Below are 19,268 nucleotides of genomic sequence, written 5' to 3' on the forward strand. Positions count from 1 at the left end.
CTAATTCCTAAAAATAATGGCACTTGCAGGGACGGGGGTGGGGGGAGTGGGGGGAGGTGGGGGGGCAAGGAGGATGTTTAGCTTCCTTTAAAACTGAAGCATCAATATGCACAGGAACTTATCTTTTGAAATCACAAACCTTCAAGTGTGCATTTACACTCTTGGTCCTAAAATGCTTTTTACTTTATAGTTCAGAAAAGACCCTGGTCTCTGTGCGTTGCTTTTTCAGTCTTTGCAATGCAAAGTTGGAGCTAAATTAGATTTGTTATAACAGAATTTAAACTGCTAACATAGAGGCATGTCTCATCTTGTGTTTTGAGTAACTTTAGGCAACTTTAGAGAATAGTAGCAAGCACTCTTTCCCCTCCATACTTGTTGCGTTCTGGGTCTTCCCAAGAAATGTCAGTTATTTCCCCCAATTCTGAAAAGAGGGACTCTTTCACAACAGTGTACAACCAGGCAAAAGAGCACTCTCGTGTTTCCTTCAGGGGGAGGAAACCTGTAATAATGCGAGATAATTAAATTTCGTCTTAGAAGAGTCTTCTTTGAAACGTTCTAATCAAGACTTCCAGCTTTCTGAGTGTGTGTGAGCTTTATTTTGCAATTCTTCCTGGTCCCGGTTCTGCATTCCTAATGAAAGTGAACTGACAAAGCGTGAAAGTGGTCTAAGGAGCAAAACAGAGCCAGCAAGCATGCTTCTGGTGAACCAAGATTAATCAGTATTCCAGAAACCTCGGGTTTGCGCCCTCCTTCCCTGTGGTGTTTTCATTTTTCCCCACTCCCCCTGTCCCGGGCGCAGACTCCTCCCCTTTTCTTAAGTTGCCCCGATAGTAACTTGCAGTTTCAGAGCGCATGCATGCCGGGCTCGTGGCGTTCGTTACTCTTCCGTACCTGCTGCGGAATTCACCTTGTCATTGCCTGGGGTACCTTCCACCCGTTACAAAATCCGAAAAGGTAAGTCTGACGTCCTGTCTTGCCGCCGGGCTTCCCCTCTCCATGCACTTCTCCGCCGATGGATTTTGCTTCGCGAGCAGAGGAGCAGCGAGAGTGAAAAGCTAGCCATTTTGGTAGATAAAGTCCACGTTAGTAATTTAATGTAATGAGCGCATGGTGTCCGCTTATGCCGTGTCCGCTCTTAACTCGGAGTTGAGTCATTCAGGGTGGACTGGGGGTAGATTGTGGTTCGGGAGCTAGAAAAGAATCAAGGCTGAGCTGGTCTGTTTAAAAGTGACTGGAAAGGGAACCAGAGACTAGTTTAAAAAAAAAAAAAAAAACTGGTCTCTCGTCTGTCCCCTTCCTCACTTCTCCCTAAACTTCTAATCTGCCGTGACGTCTTCAATAAGCCGTAGGTCTTATTATCACTGTCCCCAAGCTGCAATTTTATTTAAAAGTCAAAACTGTTAAGACGAGTCTCTTTTTCCACACTTGGATTTGCCAAAAGCTCCGGAGGAGTCTTTTGCTTTCCAGTTACCTCCCCCGCGGACGCACACGCTGGCTGTTGGCGTTGCCATATACACACGTCCACAGGCACCACTGATTTTTACTTGGATTGATCTCGGGAAAGATTGTGGATTACAAACCTTATACAACCGGAGGAATCCTTTGATTTTTTTCAAAAGAACCGATTTCCACCCGGGAGAGATTGACTTAGATCTTTGAATAACCTAGGAGCGCTTTAAAGAAACTAGAAACCACACGCTGTAATGTTTGGAATGAAAATTGGATTCGCCTCATCTGTTCTAGAAATTCTAAAATTTTGAAATACCCAGAAGTCGGTGATGGTTTCCTCAGGAGACTCCGATATGATTGCCACAAAGACAAATGCTATTTTGTACTTATACTTGTGATAAAAATGGAAATAAATGAATTACGATTACAGATAATGCATAGATAGGCTCAGAGAACTTTGCTTGTTTCAGAGAAAAAATTAAAAAGTTACCCTGCAAAATAGTCAAATATATTTCCCAAGTCCTGTGCATATGTTCTTTTCATTGCATTCTTTTCATGACCATATTTATTAGCTGATATTATCGTGGGTTTTTTTCCTTAATGAAGAAAATCTTTATCATTTAAAACAGAAAGCCCTGAGGATGAAATATCAATATCTTAATTCATTTTATTGACCTGGTTACGCCTTCACCGGGTACACAACATAAGCCAGCAAGTAATTATTGAGCGCTTCCTGTGCATTCAATTCAATTAGACATTTATTGAGGGTGCACATTGTGCAAAAAGCACTTGGCTGGTTCTGGGGGAGACTGAGGGGGTGGGGGCTGCTTAGTCACACTCGGCTCCGATGAACCCTTTTACAGCCTCATTGGAATAGGAAGGGCAAATTTTTAAAAATAGAACACACATTTCTGCTGGTAGATTCTGAATTGATGCACATTTCTCACACGTGGTCCTGTAAAATATGCACCTCCCACCCAGCCTTGAAACCTGGCATTGCGGCTCTCTAGCTCTTGATTGCTACTGAGATTATGCAGCGTGCCAACAGCTTGCCCTGCTGTGGGGCAACCCTGATTTCTCACCCCTGCAGGCTGTAACTCTTGTCTCTCCTCTCCTTGTTCTAGTTGTGTTCTCTAACACCAAAGAGGTCTGGCTTTCCGGGGGTGATTCCGAGACGTTGAAGTGCAAAGAAAAGACATTCCTACAGAAGTACAATATGACTAAAACCAACGGAGAAGAGCCCAGGATGGGGGGCAGGATGGAGAGATTCCAGCGAGGAGTTCGTAAGCGCACACTCTTGGCCAAGAGGAAAGTGCAGAGCATCACAAAGGAGGATGTTAAAAGTTACCTTTTTCGGAATGCTTTTGTACTGCTCACTGTCACTGCAGTCATTGTGGGTAAGTCATTTGATAACAACCGGAAAAAAAAAAAAAAAAAAAAGGATCTTGTTTCTCTGGGGCATCTGGCTCCCTGGGCGTATTATCAGATGGACTGATTGATTGTAGGTATTCAAAATAATAGTCTAGGCTTTTTTCTCCCACTAAATGACAGTCTGTTGGCATGTTTGAAGCAATATATGGTAAACACACCAGAATCTGAAAGAAGCATCATTTGGCATTATGCAAATCAATCGATTGTGTGGAGAAGAGAAACAAATCAAATGCTTTCCCATCTCATGGAAGCATAAAAGAGTGACAATTTAATCATTAGGCCTGAGCAGTTAAATAACAATAAAAACAAGCAAACATATGCTAGATTTGGCCCAAATGTAATCATACAATGTCGCTTTCACTTAAAGCTAATTTATGCAATTAGTACATGAGATACAGGTTCCTAATAGTAATTATATTCTAACCATTCTAATGGGTGCTGACTTGAAACTGTGTATCATGCCTAGAGGTAGAGACTTTTACGTGTTTGCATCTCCCATCCAGTGACTGGAAAAGGTAAATTGAGACAAATGTTAACACAGATCTTTTTCATTCATTTCTTGCCATAAATAACTATCCCTTCTCTGCAACGTTGCAGCCTCTTACAAACTTAGCATTGTTAACAGCAACCTGTACTAATAAAACATTGTTTTGTTTGATTTATTGGAATCTGAAATTATTGTTTATTATTTATGGGTGGCAGATAGCTGAAAAAACTACTTACTGGGAAATTTTGACTGAACAAATACAGAAATCTTTAGGCTGGTAAACATGCAAGCTAATGCCATGTTATAAAAAATTAAATTTCTACTAATCCGACCCAAAAGGGCGAGGGGGCATTAGTGTACAATTTTAATCGCTGTCTTGGAGTTTGCCAAGGTCTCTATCAAATATAAAGAGGTAACGACAATAAAAACTAAGACAATTTTGTGGCATGTAAATATAACTGTATTCAAAAAGATAGGATTCTTAAATTGCAAATAGGAATACGACAGAATAGTTTGTCGCAAGACTTTCAATATATTCCATCTCAATATCTTTTGCTCCTTTTAGAAATTGTTGGTCATCAATGACCGTTCAATTCATTTTAGAGATGTTCAAAGAGAAAATGTCCTGATTGACTCAGGGACATAATGGCTTTCTTTAGTAGGTTCCCAGGTTTAAATACATCCCTGAAGGAAGTATTTCAGTGCTTTGTCGTTGTCTTGGAAGTTGATGTAACACTCGGCAAGCTCAATTCATTTTTTGCTTTGAATTACAGTCGTTGCCAAGCCAAACAATAGCTGCCAAATAATAATAATAGTGAACACTGATGGAGTACTGTTACAGCTGCTTAAGTAGTGTTTTGCCTAGATTAGCTTACTTCATCCTCAAACAAGCCTATGAGTGAATGGGCAGGAATGATTAGTATGATCCTTATTTTAGAGATGAGAATACTGAGCATGGAGAGATCAAACAACTTGCCCAAAGTCATGCAGATAGTAAACGCTAGAGCTCAAAGTCAGACTCAAGCTATCTAGGCCCGGGGCCATTCTCTTAAACACTTTGCCATCCTGCCTTTGTGCTCTGCAAACTAGTTGGCATCTTGTGAGAGATTCCAGGAAGAGAAATGCTGCTATGTCTTGGTAGAGGCCAATTAGCAAGCAGTGCTACATGCATTCACATAGCATTGTCATTTTACTATATGATTTACCCAGTCAGACCCACAGAAAACTTATAATTCTCCAATAAATGATTAAGCCACATCCCTGTCATGCATTTAACAAATACTCATTTATTCTACAATCCTGTACACATCATAATAGAGCTCAGTGATACTGGAGTATGTTTGGAAAAGATGCAGAAACATTTATTCAACATGGTGTTCCAAACACAAGAAGAGTTCAATTTCTAGAACAGAAATGTTTCAGTTAAAGAATAAAGGAATGGAAAGTAATAAAACCTGCACATGGAAAGCAGATTGATGGAGAAGCAAGTTCCTAAGTGATTACAAAGACATATCTCTAATAGAAGGAAGATAATGCCAGGACTTAATGGTCCATTTTCTCTATGAGTTCTGGGATCATTTCCTAGCCCAGCGAGGACTTTCCTAAGATTTGTGAGAATTGCAGTGAGTTGGCTGAGCTGGGGTAGATAACTTGGCAGGATGTCCTCATGGTTGGCTTTACTAATGGAAACTGAAGAGGTAGAAGTAATAAGAAGAAGGCACTAACAAAGAAACAAATAAAAAGAGCTCATTGACAGTCAGAGAGACCACTGAGTCTACACCAAAGACTTGGAATGGCCAATAGACCACTTGGTAGCCAACAGACTTAGGAGAGAAGGAAGAACCCTTCAGTTATCTCTTGGTGTGTCTTCCATTGAGGGCCCAATGGAAACAAAGGCTCCATTTAGCTTGTCACTGGGTACCATGTCTACATCAGCCCTAAAAGAATAAGAGCATGTCTGGACTTCAGCTGTCTAATTCATTTGCTGCAGCATTGGACAAAAAATGGAAAGATGCTCGCAAGGAAGAAGAAAAGTTCTTTTCCCCAAAGAAGAGATGAGAAGAACCAAATTCTTAGGTTTTAATAATTGTTAATACAAAAAAAAGCCCTATATATTGGGTAAATTCCATCTGTTTTGTCTTTTTGGAAAAAAATAAATGTGCATTTAGTATGTTGAAGTGGAAACTAGAAAAGTATTACAGAGGAGGAGTAGATACATGTGAAACCATATAGTCAGATTAAAGTAGAGAATTGTAAATATTTCAGTATTAATTCCTCTACAAGCACAGGCCTAGAACCATGTGTGCAGTTTGATGTCAGTTCTAAGAAGTGACATTCCTAATGCCATTTCTAAGTGATGTCACAGTCCGAATATGCCATGCTATGTCAAAGCCACGTAATGAAAGCAAATTAGCAACCTGAGAGAAGGCAATGCCAAGTGTTAAGTCTCTTTAAGGGGGTTCATTACTAAAGCATTAGATAAAGTGTCTCCCAGGGCTGTTGCAGACATCTGTCTAACAAAAACCACACTGAGAAGAGTGGTTACTATCTTTCTTCCTCCAGGAAGCACTTTCTCGTTTCAAACTGTGGTAAGTGGTATGAGAGTGACCTTAGACATCTTGCTGAAAGAAAGGGAAAGTCCTTTGTCATGTTTAAGTCATAGAATGCCCATCTTTCCACATCCAGGGAGCAAAAAGCACAATAAAAATGAAATCTCAGGCTAAAAATTTTTGAGGAAATGGGTCATAACATCAGCTACGAGGGGAAGGAAACTAAATAGAACTGCATAGAACTGGATGGTGGTTTTACCTGAGGGAGTTCACAAACAGCAACTAGCATCTTTCTCTACACACACACACACACACACACACACACACACACATGCACGCACGCACCTTTTATGTTTGGGTTGTCCTCTATATGGGTTTGAGAAAAATTGGTGACTTTTCAGAAAAGAAAACATACTGGCTACATGTGTATAAAGCATTGCTCATCATTACCTTATAGTCTTTGGCAATGAATGTAAATGGCACTACAATTCAGCGCAATTCAATACTATCTCTGAAAGATATACAAGAAACTGGTCATTGTGGCTGCTTCTGGGATGAGAGCTGGGTGTCTGGTAATGGGATGGAAGGAATATTACTTTCCTCTAAGTTTTTGTATGGTTTGAAGGCTTTTCACCACATTCGTATATTATCTATTATCTATTATCTGCTGAATATTTTTTTTTTTTTTTAAAGAAAGATTCAGTGCTATTCAGCAATTTAACACATACTATATGTTGGGTATCTGGTCTGTGCTATGCAATAGAGAATCTTTGCCCTCGGGTAGTTTAGTAGAAGAGATAAAAATGGGATGACAAAGGAGTAGACAAATTTCAGAGGTAGTAATAAGAAGGTTTTTGTTTTGGTGAGGTTATGTCACCAAATTATGTCAACATTTTTTAAGTGAGATCATATTATCCATACTGTTGTATATAATATATGATCTTTGTGTTGATACTTTAGAGGTTGTACTTTTCTTGTTAACAACCTAGATGTACCATGTGGGAAAAAAGAATATGGCTGTTGATGAAGCATCGACTGGATTTATATGTGAACTGTATCATTTAATAGCTGTATGATCCTAGAGAAGGCGTTTAACTGCTCTGTGCCTCGGTTTCCTCATCTATCATTACACATATAATATGCATTGCAAACACTAACACTGTACCAAGCACTGTTGTACGTGCTGTTAATACATTGGCTTTATTTAATTCTCAGAACAAATAAGGCAGGGAGGTATTCTTATTCTTATTTCACAGATAAGGAAACAGCTCACCAACTGGGATGCAAATCCACTGTTCTGGCTGGAAGTTTATACTCTTACCCACCACACTCTTCTGAGTGCTGGTCCCTGCCCTTGGGGCATGTCCATTCTTGTTTTATGACATCAGTTAGCTGAGGGTGTGCACTGACCCAACAACAGAAGCGATGGAAAGGACACATGGAATTGAGACCTCAGTCCCAGGGGCACCCTGCATCTTGACAATTGATTGATGGCACGTGAGCATTGACAGAAGAGCCGGACTGCAGCCTGTTGGGTTGGTCCAGTTGCTGACTCGGGTGACTGAGGGTGCCGGTGCTCCCAGTAAAGGTAGAATACAGGAAGAAGATTGAGGGGGAGTGGGAAGGATGATTTCAATTTTTTGGACATGTTGATTTGGGGATGTAAACGTTACAACAGGAATACAGTGCAAGAGGCTCAGGGTACGTAGAGATTTTGAAGGTATTCTTTTGATGTCGAGACTGAACAAGGACAGTTCTGTCTTTGAAGGTTAAATGGATAATGATCCATGAATCGGGTTATCCTCCTGCATCAGCTACTCTGTAAGTGAGACCATTCTCAGAACACAGTTAACTCTTCTTTATGAGTAAAGCAGTAACCTCCCAGCAAGACCAGGTGTTTTGTACCTTCCACACGTACACAGTATCTGGCCGAGTCAGCCAGTTCAGTCAGACAAGTTTACCCATGTGGTTAGCCATCTGCTGCTGCACTCAAGTGATCGGTGATGGGACCAAACGAGCCAAGGGTTTGAATGGGTGCTGTGGGTGTAGAGCGGCACCCATGCACCCGTGCGGGCAGCCTCCCGGCTCACCAAAAGAAGGGAGTCTCCACACAGTTGAACAACAGGAACCCAAAGAACGGTGAATGATTCCCGGGCTGAGATTTATGGTTCCTTCCACATTTCCTGGAAGTAAGAAGAGAGAGAGGGAGCTTCAGGAAGCTTCTAGAAAGGGTGGCTCCTGAGGCAGGCGCTCCCAGGGTGCTGAGCTCCTCTCAGAGGCCCCTGGGGACAGAGAGCTGGGAGGGAAGTGTTAGGCCTAAGGAGCTCAGAAGCAGTGGATTCACAGTGCCATGCTCTGGAGAAGGGACACAAGGATAGGGTGTAGGGACTAGTGATGTTCCTCTGCTTTGTCTTCTCCCCCAGGGAGCAGAAACACAGAAAAATTGTCAGGGGCAGCTATAACAACTACCTGACATGTGCTTACAGCTCACTTGGATCCCAGCCCTCAGTTTCATTCTCAAAAAGCATTCCAAGGAGCTGCCTCCTATCCTGGGGTTTAAGTCTGGCACAGTATAGGGGAGTGGATCAGAGCTATGGACTCTGGAGTCAGACACTTTGAGGTTTATGTCCCAGTTCTGGAACTGAGCCTCCGTTCCTTCATGTATAAAATAGAATAATTGTAACCCCTCTCTGCCAGGATTTATGCTCCAATTCTGCCGCTTACAACCATGTAACTTTTAATAATTTCCCTAAGGGCTTGGCAGGTAGAGTATCCACACAAACTGTAAACCCCTCATCTTTTGCCTGTGCCTTTGCTCAGGCACCAAGTGGAAATGCACACCGATTCGCTGATGCTTTCTGCTACAGGACTGAGACCCAGCGGTGGGGGTGGGGGTGGGGGGACAGGGACTAGGAAGGGGAGAAGATGGTCACCTGGTTTATGGGTAGGAGAAGCGGCTTCTATTTCCTTGGCTAGAGAAGAGAGCCAAGCAGAGTTGTAGGAAGAGATTTAGCAGTTGTAAAGGGCTTTGAGAGGCAGAGCTGAAAGCCTCAGAGTAAGTAATACTGTCATTATCTGTCCCTTACCCACCTGGCCTCCGAGCTGAAGCAGAAAGTAATCCCCTGGCACAGCCCTTATCATAATACCGACTGCTCGATGGAGGGAGTACCTGGCAGTAGATGTCTTTCTCAGGAAAGTAAACTTGCTGAGAAAATGTTCTCAGTCAATGTTTGAACCTTCTCGGTAGCGCACTTTGTTCATGCCACTTGGGACCAATCTGAGAGTCAGGCACCTTCCTGGTTTCTCCTTTTTTCCAGCATTTTGGTGTCTGCCACTCCTTAACTGCCACCCCTACCAGAGTTGGGCAGGCCAGATGAAGTCTTCTGGAAACCTGGGAGGAGTGTTGCTGGTTTCTAACAGAGTTGGTCAACATTCTTCTGAAGTATGGGGCAGAGGGCTTGATTTGTTCTAAGATTGTCTCTGGATTTTTACTTTGCTGTCTTCTTCCTGTTCATTCAGATAATGAGGAAACTGAGCAGGCAATTTCAAATTTGTTTCTCTTTCAAGTAGGTGATCAAATAAGCGGGTGTGCTCGGAACAATTACCTGCAGTAATAACACCTTCCACCGCGGCAGTGTTACGGTTTACAAAGCGCTTCCAGGGTGCTCTCTCTAGCACTGCAATCCAGGGCCAGTCCATCCTCCTTCTGAGTAGTGTCTGCACAGGTCTGTGATGCAGCTGAGAAAGCACGGAGAGTCTCAAAGTCCTGGTGACAGAGCCAGCTCTGCCATCCACTCACTCACTTTGTGATTTAGGACAAATCGCTGGGCCTCGTATTTCCTCATCAGCAAATTACATTGGGACTAATGTCTGCTTCCAGCTCCACAGTTCTATCACTGAACATCTGATTTGCCCTTCTCTAAAGCAGAATGAAGGGAATAAGATACATCAGTGTTCCCTGTTCCCTTTCTACTCCTTGATGCCGTACAATGGCAGAGACCTTTTTCCTCTACTGTTGACCTCCCAACCCATCCTCGCCAGTCAGCCTTTCCCATCAACAAGCAGCTAAATTCTTGAGGACCCTGGAGTTCCTGAACTCTGGGTGTGATACACCCGTGTTGGAGCACACAAATGAGGCATGCCGCTGCAGAAGCCACCTCTGCCCAGCACTCTTCTGACCGTCTCTCATAAATCAGAGGAGGAGAGCTGTGAGTCCCTGTCCTTGCTACAGAGACAGCAGAGCTATGAAGAGCCTGCGGTATCTGGAAAAGGCAACTGGAATGAAAGCACTGTCTTTTCCAAGTTGTACATTCCAGGTGTTAGAGTACTTGATATTTATTTATGGAACACTGGGGTGCTATCATTCATCAACTATTTGGTCTGGCAGCCAGGTGAGCTGTATCATTGCTACGAGATGAGGAAACACACAGAGCACTTCAGGGCACAGAGTTTAGCCATTGTCCTTACCAAGTATAAAAATTAAGCGTTTTAGGTCAAGCTTCAGTGCTGTCAATGTTGCCCAGAGCTTACTCCCTAACCCAAGAATATTTCCATCACTATGCCCAATCAAGAGAGGTCCTGGAGTGGTTTTGAAAACAAAAAGAGAAGAACAAAACCCCCAAGACTAGATAAAGGAAGATATTCCCTTTGAATTAAGACAAGCGGGGAAAAGGCACTCCTTTTTCACTCTGTGTATCATATCAAAGATTCAAAGGTAAATTAAGGAGCAGCTAGTTAAAAGGCACACTTAAGTTTTGAATTTCAAGACTGAGTTTCTGTCTCCAGAAGGGACAACTCCATTCTTCTTGTACCCAAAGTGACTTCTCCAGTTCTCCAACAATGATTCCAGGCCATAAACTGCTTCTGCTTCCCAGAGAGAAAACAATGGGCTATTAGCGAAAGATTTTCTATTCAGAATCTTGTAAGATGAAGCTCATTTGTCCCTAATGAGAGTAGAAATGGACAATTGCTGCCCTTCACATACTGAAAAGAAGGCCCCTGCCTTTAGACACATTGCATCCCTTGAAATTTCATCTTTAAAGCAAGTAAGGCAAAACCCCAGGGATACGTGTGCTTGCTGGCACCTTCAGCTTGTTGATGAACGTGAAGGTAAAGGCATCAAAAAGAAAACTGTGAGTCTTTTAACAGACTGCCTATGACCAAAGTTATCTTTTTGTTTATTTACTTTTGTCTCCTCGAATTTGCTTTTTTAAGGCAAATGACATAGTCATATAAAAAAGCCGAGATTCAGTGAACTTTGTAAATTCTGACACCGCGATGCTTCACACAGTATGTTGGATGATGAAAGAGTATGATGTGAAAGAGCTTTACACAGTATGATGGATGTTACCTTTGTCTGGTAGTTTCCAACGTGACTTTGCCGCTTTGGTGTACTTGTCACTCCAAGGGCTAATGCGTTGAAGCAGACATGATCCTATAATGGTGGAGTTCAAAGTTTTTTCAGATTCACTTCCTTGTCTCCAGGAAAAAAAGAACTGTTTGGTCAGAAAATGATCCACTCACTAGAAATCTGAACGCAACTAGCGACTTTCCTCTCCGTGGCCCAAATGAAATACATTCACTGTTAGAGCAAATTAAAGCAAGGTTGAGGAGAAACCAACCCAGACCCAAAGTGAATTTTTAGAAACATCCAGGCATCCAGCAGAAATGATGTAGTTTAGAATTCAGTCAAAAAAATTTTTTCAAGTCTTATTTTTATTTATTTAAGCAATCTGTACGCCCAACATGGGACTTGAACTCATGATTGCAAGTTCAAGAGTCACATGCCCTTCCAACTGAGCCAGCCGGGTGCCCTGAATTCAGTCAGATTTAAAGATAAAAAATGTGAGCCAACTTTTTTTGCTTATTTATTTTGTTATTTTACTTATGAAATACACTTACATTGCCCAAAATAAAAAATTACAAAAGGATATAAATACCTTGCTATCAGTTTCTTGTGTGCCTTTAGAATTATGAGTATAAAAATAAATACATATCCCGTTTTGTTTTGTTTTTTTTTTTTTTTTGGCTTTTGTATACAAATGCTGGCATAGATTATATAGCCTGCTTTATGCCTTACTTTTTTGACTTTACAATATGCCTTGGACATCATTCCTTATTAGCACAAAAAGAACCTCCTCCTTCTCTCTTGGGGGCGCACTCTATGCATGTACCCTCATTTATTGAAGCAATTCCCAATTGATGGCCACTTAGATTGTTTCCAACTTTTAGATTTTTGTTAAATGGTATAAAGAATAATCCTGTACAAAAGTGATTTCCCCCAGGTATAGTGTATCTGTGGGGTATATGCCCAGAATTGAAATTGCATTCATGGTTTCTATTTACTCATAACAATATTTTATTTTTTACCAGAAAGGAAAGCAACGGGTGTTAATGATTTCAGTGGGATATTTTTCCAACGACCATGGGGTGGACATTTAAAAGACCTGTAGGATTATTTGCAAGTTTAGTTAGCATTTCGCATAGCCTATGTCAGTGCGCTTTTAGGAAGAAAGCACCAGGCTTTTCAGAGCTCCTCAGGTTCTTCTGATACAGTTGTCTGCCAGAGTTGTATGCCGCATGGACTTGGGTCTGCGTTAGTTACCCAGAGCTGGTTCGCCTGGGCTCCGCTGGCAGAACAAGGCTGGAGCAGGTATTTCCACCTCCAGCAACAGGAAATACCAAAGGACAAAAGACTGAAGGAAGCCAGGGCCCAACTCTCTGAAGGATGTGGGAACAGAGGGGTGGGGGAGGGTCGAAAGGTTGCCTCAAACCCAGTAGCTTCTCACCAGGAAATGCCTGGAAGTTTGGGGTGAAACGGAAGACCAAGACCAGCAGACCTCTTGGGCAGGTAAATTCACCATTATGCCCTTGCCCTTCTTGTTAAAAATAAACTAATGGGACTTTATGTCCACCAGCTTCGGCAGGTTTGCACGAGACGGACTCACGACTTCTCCAGCTTGGGCTACACGCTAGCCAAGTTCTAAAATAGAAACTTTTATTTGATCTTTAAGAATTATTTATTGTCTACCTGCCGCAATAACTGTAATGGCCAAGTTGACAAAGCATTTTTTGATGTATTAAAAAATGCTGTCATGTGCATTATCCAGGACGTTTGAATTCGTTAGGAGAAACGAGATGAATTCATAGTAAAGCAGTTAAGATTTATAATGCTTTTGGTTTACATGGTTCTTGTAAAATCAGAACCTTTAGACGAGAATATTAAAGGTCACGAGAATTTTATTTTTTTATTTTTTTTTTTTTTTTTTAATGTTTGTTTTTGACAGAGAGAGAGAGAGCGCGCGCGAGAGCACGAGTGGGGGAGGGGCAGAGAGAGAGGGAGACACAGAATCCAAACAGGCTCCAGGCTGTGAGCTGTCAGCACAGAGCCCGACATGGGGCTTGAACTTACAGACTGCAAGATCATGACCTGAGCCGAAGTCAGATGCTCAGCTGACTGAGCCACCCAGACACCCCAAGAGGATTTTAGATATTGCCTTTTCTGACCTATCCCTCCCGTTTTGTGACAAAAAAAAAAAAAAAAAAAAAAAAGAGGTCCAAAGAGATTATATGATTTGAAGATGTGGGCTGTGGAAATAGGCAGGCCTAAGTTTCAAACCCCATTCTGCCAACATCAGTTACTGGTCATGTCGCCTGGAACAAGTGGCTTACTCTTTCTCGGGTTCAGTCTCCACATCTGTAAGATGGTGATATTAAATCCTGTAGCTTTGATATGAAGATTAAATCTTTAAAGTCCCGACTGACATAATTTGCTGGCAGCGTCAGGCCCAGAACCTCATCCCAGATTCTCAGTCCATGAACTTTCTACTGCCTCACACCCACTGTCTTTTATATTCAAAAAAACAAGCCTTGTGAGAGAAACAGGAATCAGGAGCTATCGCTCCTGGTTTGTGAATCTAAAAACCTAAGCCATATGAGAAATCGTAGCTCCGTTGAGATCCAGTTCCACAGATCACGACAGAGTAATCACAGTTTGGAGGAGGGGATGTTCCTGAGGGTAGGCTTCTCTGCTCACAGAATGCAGTGGGGAGTGGCATTTGCTGCAAAGCACAGAGCAAAGCGATTCCTCCGTTCAGAAATGTGTTCAACACGGTTCAACGCGAGCCAGGCCCAGCGCTGCTGGGCACTGGTCATCTGAAAGAGAATTAAGTCATGCTCTTTGTTTATTCATTCATCAATATACCGAGCACCTACTGTGTGCCAGGAACTGTGTGAACAAACATACAGCAGGAAAACCAATCTTGATCTCTCAGAACTTATATTCTAGGAGGCAGAGACAACAATGAACAACAAGCATAATAAGTTAGAAAATTATACTGTGTTTTGGAAGGTAATAAGAACTACTGAAACAAATTAAGGCGGCTGAGGGAGAAATTCAGGGTCGGTTCCGATAAGAAGATGACATTTGCACTAAGTCTGGACGCAAACCTGGGAATCTCTGAGAAGAGCACTCCAGGCAGAAAGAAGAGCCAGCACCAGGGCCAGAAAGTGGGATCATGTCCGAGGTGGTGGAGTGACAACAAGGAGGCAAACGTTCTCGTTCTGGCTAAAGATCTGCAGGCCACACTTATTCTGGAGGGGGGGTTGAATGCCCTCTGACTGGTTTGCAGTGTCAATGTTAGAAGAGCTAGTTAGCTCATCCCGGGTGGGCATTTGGTGGTCTTCATATGGTGGCCTCAGAATATAAAGTCTTCCTCTAAAATCAGTGCCACTGTTACTTTTAGATACCCTTTTGTCATCTGAGCTCTTTGGGGGCATCATATCTTCTGAAGAATTTAGTAGTGTGAGTAGTAATTCTAGAAAGCTGTGGTCTGCCAATCTGTTCATGACAGTTTGGAAACAGGGTAGAAACTCGAGTAAAATTTTACTATTTCAAACTGCAACATTTACCAAAAGTTAAATTGGGTGAATTGGTCCGAATTTTACTTCAACTTGTGCCACGTTTTTCTACTCTTAAATATTTTCTGGCTTAATATTTTCTGTAATTTTATCAGATTAAATATGGACCAAATTCTTTAAAATAGGTCTTTAGCTTTTAATGTGCTGTGCGTGTTTGGCCTTCAAAAGGAAGCCTGTGGTGGTGTTCTTTCTGAGGCTCTAGTGTGGACCTTGTGTCTTTAGAAAAGTGAAGTGGTATTTAATCTTCCAAAGAAGTGTTTGTTGTATAGGCTCTCTAGGGGAAACAGTGAACCCCTGAAGAACTCACTTCTTGAGCTTTCTGTGTTAGAAGAAAGTATTTAAATAAAAATGCATCTTGGTTTATAGCATTCAACCAGCACTGTTAATTTTGATCACCTTAAACATTCCAGTTAAGATATTCCCTAGATTCCAGAAATCTTGTAAAATACCAAAACAGGAATGCTAGAAGACTCTTGACTGAGAATGAGCAATCTGAATTGAATTGTGACATCTGTGTTTTCTTTAATGTCACCAAGATGCAGATTGCAAAGTTTGCTTCAGCTGTAACAAACCCATTGGGAAGTTATTCTGATTTTTATGGTCATTTTTGCAGAGTAATCAATAATAAAGAATCTATTCTTTTGCATTAAAGGTCTGGAGGCCATAAAGGTTTTGATTAACTCTGGGAACATCAATCAATGGGCTTCAAGTAAGGCAGAGTCCTCAGCTCTGTAAAGGCAGTGAGTGGCTTTACCAAAGTGAAGAAAACCACCCCGCCCTGCTACCTCTAATTGGTCAGAAGGGCAGAGAGTAGAGGGCTCTGAGAAGTCTGTTCTTCAGGATGTGAGGATGGTTCAGGGAAGGCTTTTTATCGTTGCTGGGCTGTGTAATCGGAAACCTGAACTGCTTACCCAAAAAAGCAATCTTCACGTTCAGAGCATTTCCTCTGTGTTTGACACTGAGAGCTGGCTGACCTTATCACACTGGCCTCACCTCTAATATTGCCCAGCAGAGCAAAAGCTGAAGAAAAATGTCTTCTGTTTATTTATTCAACAAATGAACTGCAAAAAGCTAGATGTTGACTTCATTAAGCAAAATCAACAAAACCTTTGCCCAACTTAGGCTCTATCTCAATTAAACTAACTCAAAATGGAATGAAAAGATAGGCAAAATATTGTGTACTAACTTAGGCTCTTTGAATTAGTACCATGACTGTTGAGAGGCCATGAGTACAGCATAGTAGGTAAGAGTCTGGGCTTGGAGCTGAACAGCCTGGGTATGAAGTCCACCTCAGCCATCCCCCTGACATTGGGGAAGCGGCTTGACTGCTCCCTGCATTGACTGTGGCCCCAACCTCTACTAGCTGCGAGGTTTCGGCAGTTTACCTACCCTCTCGATGACTCCAGTTCTTCATGAGAAGTGAGGTGTAGGCTCTATCAGTCCTGGCTTCCATGGTCCTGTGAGGCAGTGTGCTTGGAGGGCTTGGCATCTTGCATGTACCCAATGACTGCTGGCTGTTGTCATTAAGCGTGGGACCCTGAAGCATGTTTTCATTTAATGTCCTCTCCAGCTTTGTTACTGATGGTTTCCAAGGATTAAAATGTGTGCAGTGGGGCAAAAGAGGCAAGCTATTTTAATTAAAAGTTTTATATAAGTTTAGTTAAATCATTCCAAAGAAAGGGATTCAGTGTTACCATTTTAAACAGTGACTTAGCACTATGGTAACCATATTGTAAAGGGACCTGTGAAGGGTTCCAACATGTACTGGGTGCTTCTGGGACATTTCTAGCAGATCCGAGATTATTACTCAAGTGCTTCTAGAGTTTAGGGATTAGAGATGCTGAAGACCCGGGAGCCAGGGTCAGGCCTTGACTACAAGGGTATATCTGTGTTTGAGAGGCATTAAAGTGTAGTAGAAAGAGAAGTGGGTTTTCTTTAGAATTCCCAAATCAATCACTTACTAACTCTGTAGACTTGAGCAAGTTCACTAGCTTTGAGCATCAGTGTATTCATTTTTGAAAACAGACATGATCGGGGCGCCTGGGTGGCGCAGTCGGTTAAGCGTCCGACTTCAGCCAGGTCACGATCTCGCGGTCCGTGAGTTCGAGCCCCGCGTCAGGCTCTGGGCTGATGGCTCAGAGCCTGGAGCCTGTTTCCGATTCTGTGTCTCCCTCTCTCTCTGCCCCTCCCCCGCTCATGCTCTGTCTCTCTCTGTCCCAAAAATAAATAAACGTTGGGAAAAAAAAAATTTTTTTTTAAAAAGAAAATAGACATGATCATATCTACCCTCATAAAGTTGTGATGAGGATCATGCCACCTTGAGCCCATTAAGGGTTCAATCAGTATTGCCCCTCCCAACATAACCTCTTCTTTCCTAGGAGTAGAAATGGCTCACTTGGTAAACCCCGAGATAGTAAACATACCAAAACATAGTCAGGAGCATCACTGACTCAAAGAGTATTTGCAGTGTGCTATCCCTCTACACAACCCTTCTCTTCAAAGCTTTTGACCTGAAACTATCCCTTTTCAACATATAAATGGTGACTCCTGTGTGCTTTCCCCCTATAAAGAAGAACTTTTAGAAAATGTGGGTTCCGTATTAGAGAATGCAAAGAAACTGAGACGTTCTAGAGGAGCTGATGCCAGATCTACACTTCCAAGCAAGATCAGCTTATTGACTAGAAAAGCCTTCTGAGACTTTGCCTCCTGGCTATTTTTCTGCTGCTCTGTTAGGCATGTATCTCCCTGGTAGACTGGAGTTAAGAGATGTCATTCGCCCACTGCCCAAGACTCACTCACTGAGCTGGCTTACTTTCCCTCCTAGCACCTAGATGAAAATTGGTGGCACTGAGTAAATGTGGGATTTGACGGGGACAAAGGGGAGGAGGTACATGGAACTCCCAAGGAGACACTGTCTGGATACAGCTGGTGTGGCTGTAAGAGAGAATATAGTCAGGTTGGCAAGACTTAGACTTTGGGAAATGGGGTCTAACGCACATAGGTTTAGAAAGAATAATCCCTTCCTTCATCTACACTGGCTTGTGTCTACCTGTATTGTTGATAGAGCAGCTGCTCTACCGGTTTTTTCCTAAATGATAAATAATGTAAATTTCTTAAACAACTTAATAATTTAATTAATAAATAACTTTTGGACTAGCCAGGATCCTACCCATCTATGGAAATATTGTTGTTTTTGAGTTAATGCATTTCTAATAACAGCCAACTTAGAAGTGAAACTTGTAAAACCAAGTCTGGTCTTGTCATTTGGGAGATGTCTAAAATTCCTAATAGCTTGATATGGTCAAATTCCAGGTGACGAAAATGAGTATCTTGTGTTTATTGCACCCATTTTATGTTATAATTGAATGACAAATGTTTAAATGTGTTTTAAAAAAGATCAGAAAACAATCAATTCCAGTGAAATTACATTTGATTGGAAGTAAAGTAAGATTTATAAATATTTATTTATTTACTTATTATAAGATGAAGCACTTATTTCAGTGTGATTTGGCCTTTATGTGAACAGGCAGGAAAGCACCAGATATTACCAGAGCCTTTTATAATTCCTATGTGCTGGTGAGGATACTGTGTTGAATAATGCACACTAAAAATTGGAACTAAATGCCTTACCTCAAACCAAGTTCCAGGAAGATTAAAGGTTCAATATTTTCAAACAAAGCAAGCGACCAAAGAAGGAAAAAGGAATTAAATATTTATCAAATTTGGGAGGAGGGAAATTAAAGTTTATAACTCTCGAAAAAATTACCTAATAAAAAAGGTATGTGGACCATATTTTATAAAAATGCAAAATACCTGTATATTTTAGAGTATTAGAAAAATAGTTATAGCAAATATGTTACACATAGGCAAAGGATAGTTATCTTTATTATGTAAAGAATTTATATCAGATACATACATACACACACAACACACACACATGCACACATAAATTCTTAAACTACTAGAATTTTTAAAAGCTTGGAGAAAATACAATTAGGAGAAATGGTCAACATCATTAGATATTAAGTAAATTGAAAGGAAATAAAAAATACATACTATATACTCATCACATTCACAAATGTTATTTGTTTTAATAGTTGTTATGATAATTCTCCCCATATAGATAATATTAAAGCCTCTCATCCACTAACAGAACATTAAACTGTTGGGCCAACCCACTAGAAAAACAATTTGATAACATGAATCAAGGTAGTGATATTCTTTAATGCACTGGTTTCCTTTCTCTAAACTACACTAAAAAATATTTCTAGTTATAAAACAGCCTTCATATATTTATCATAGTGCTCTTCATAAAAGCAAAAAAATGCTAACCGACCTAACTGTTCAACAACAAAGGAAGTATTAAGTAAATTATGGTACAATCATTAGATCTGGTATCATGAACCCTAAAAGTGATGCTTATGATAACTACA

At 41.3% G+C, this 19,268-nt stretch overlaps 1 protein-coding gene across 1 annotated transcript in view; it reads left to right on the forward strand.

Annotated features, from left to right (window-relative positions):
* Positions 1-782: 782 nt before the first annotated feature.
* Positions 783-19,268, forward strand: part of SLC1A3 (solute carrier family 1 member 3) — a 78,849-nt gene continuing 60,363 nt past the window's right edge. The window contains exons 1-2 of the mRNA XM_040495483.1: positions 783-954; positions 2,574-2,846. Coding sequence (XP_040351417.1) covers positions 2,666-2,846 — 181 coding nt within the window. The 5' untranslated portion in view covers positions 783-954; positions 2,574-2,665. The remainder of the gene's footprint in view (positions 955-2,573; positions 2,847-19,268) is intronic.

This window comes from Herpailurus yagouaroundi, unplaced genomic scaffold, assembly GCF_014898765.1.
Source record: "Herpailurus yagouaroundi ecotype Mexico unplaced genomic scaffold, PumYag 29, whole genome shotgun sequence".
Classification (NCBI taxonomy): Eukaryota; Metazoa; Chordata; class Mammalia; order Carnivora; family Felidae; genus Herpailurus; species Herpailurus yagouaroundi.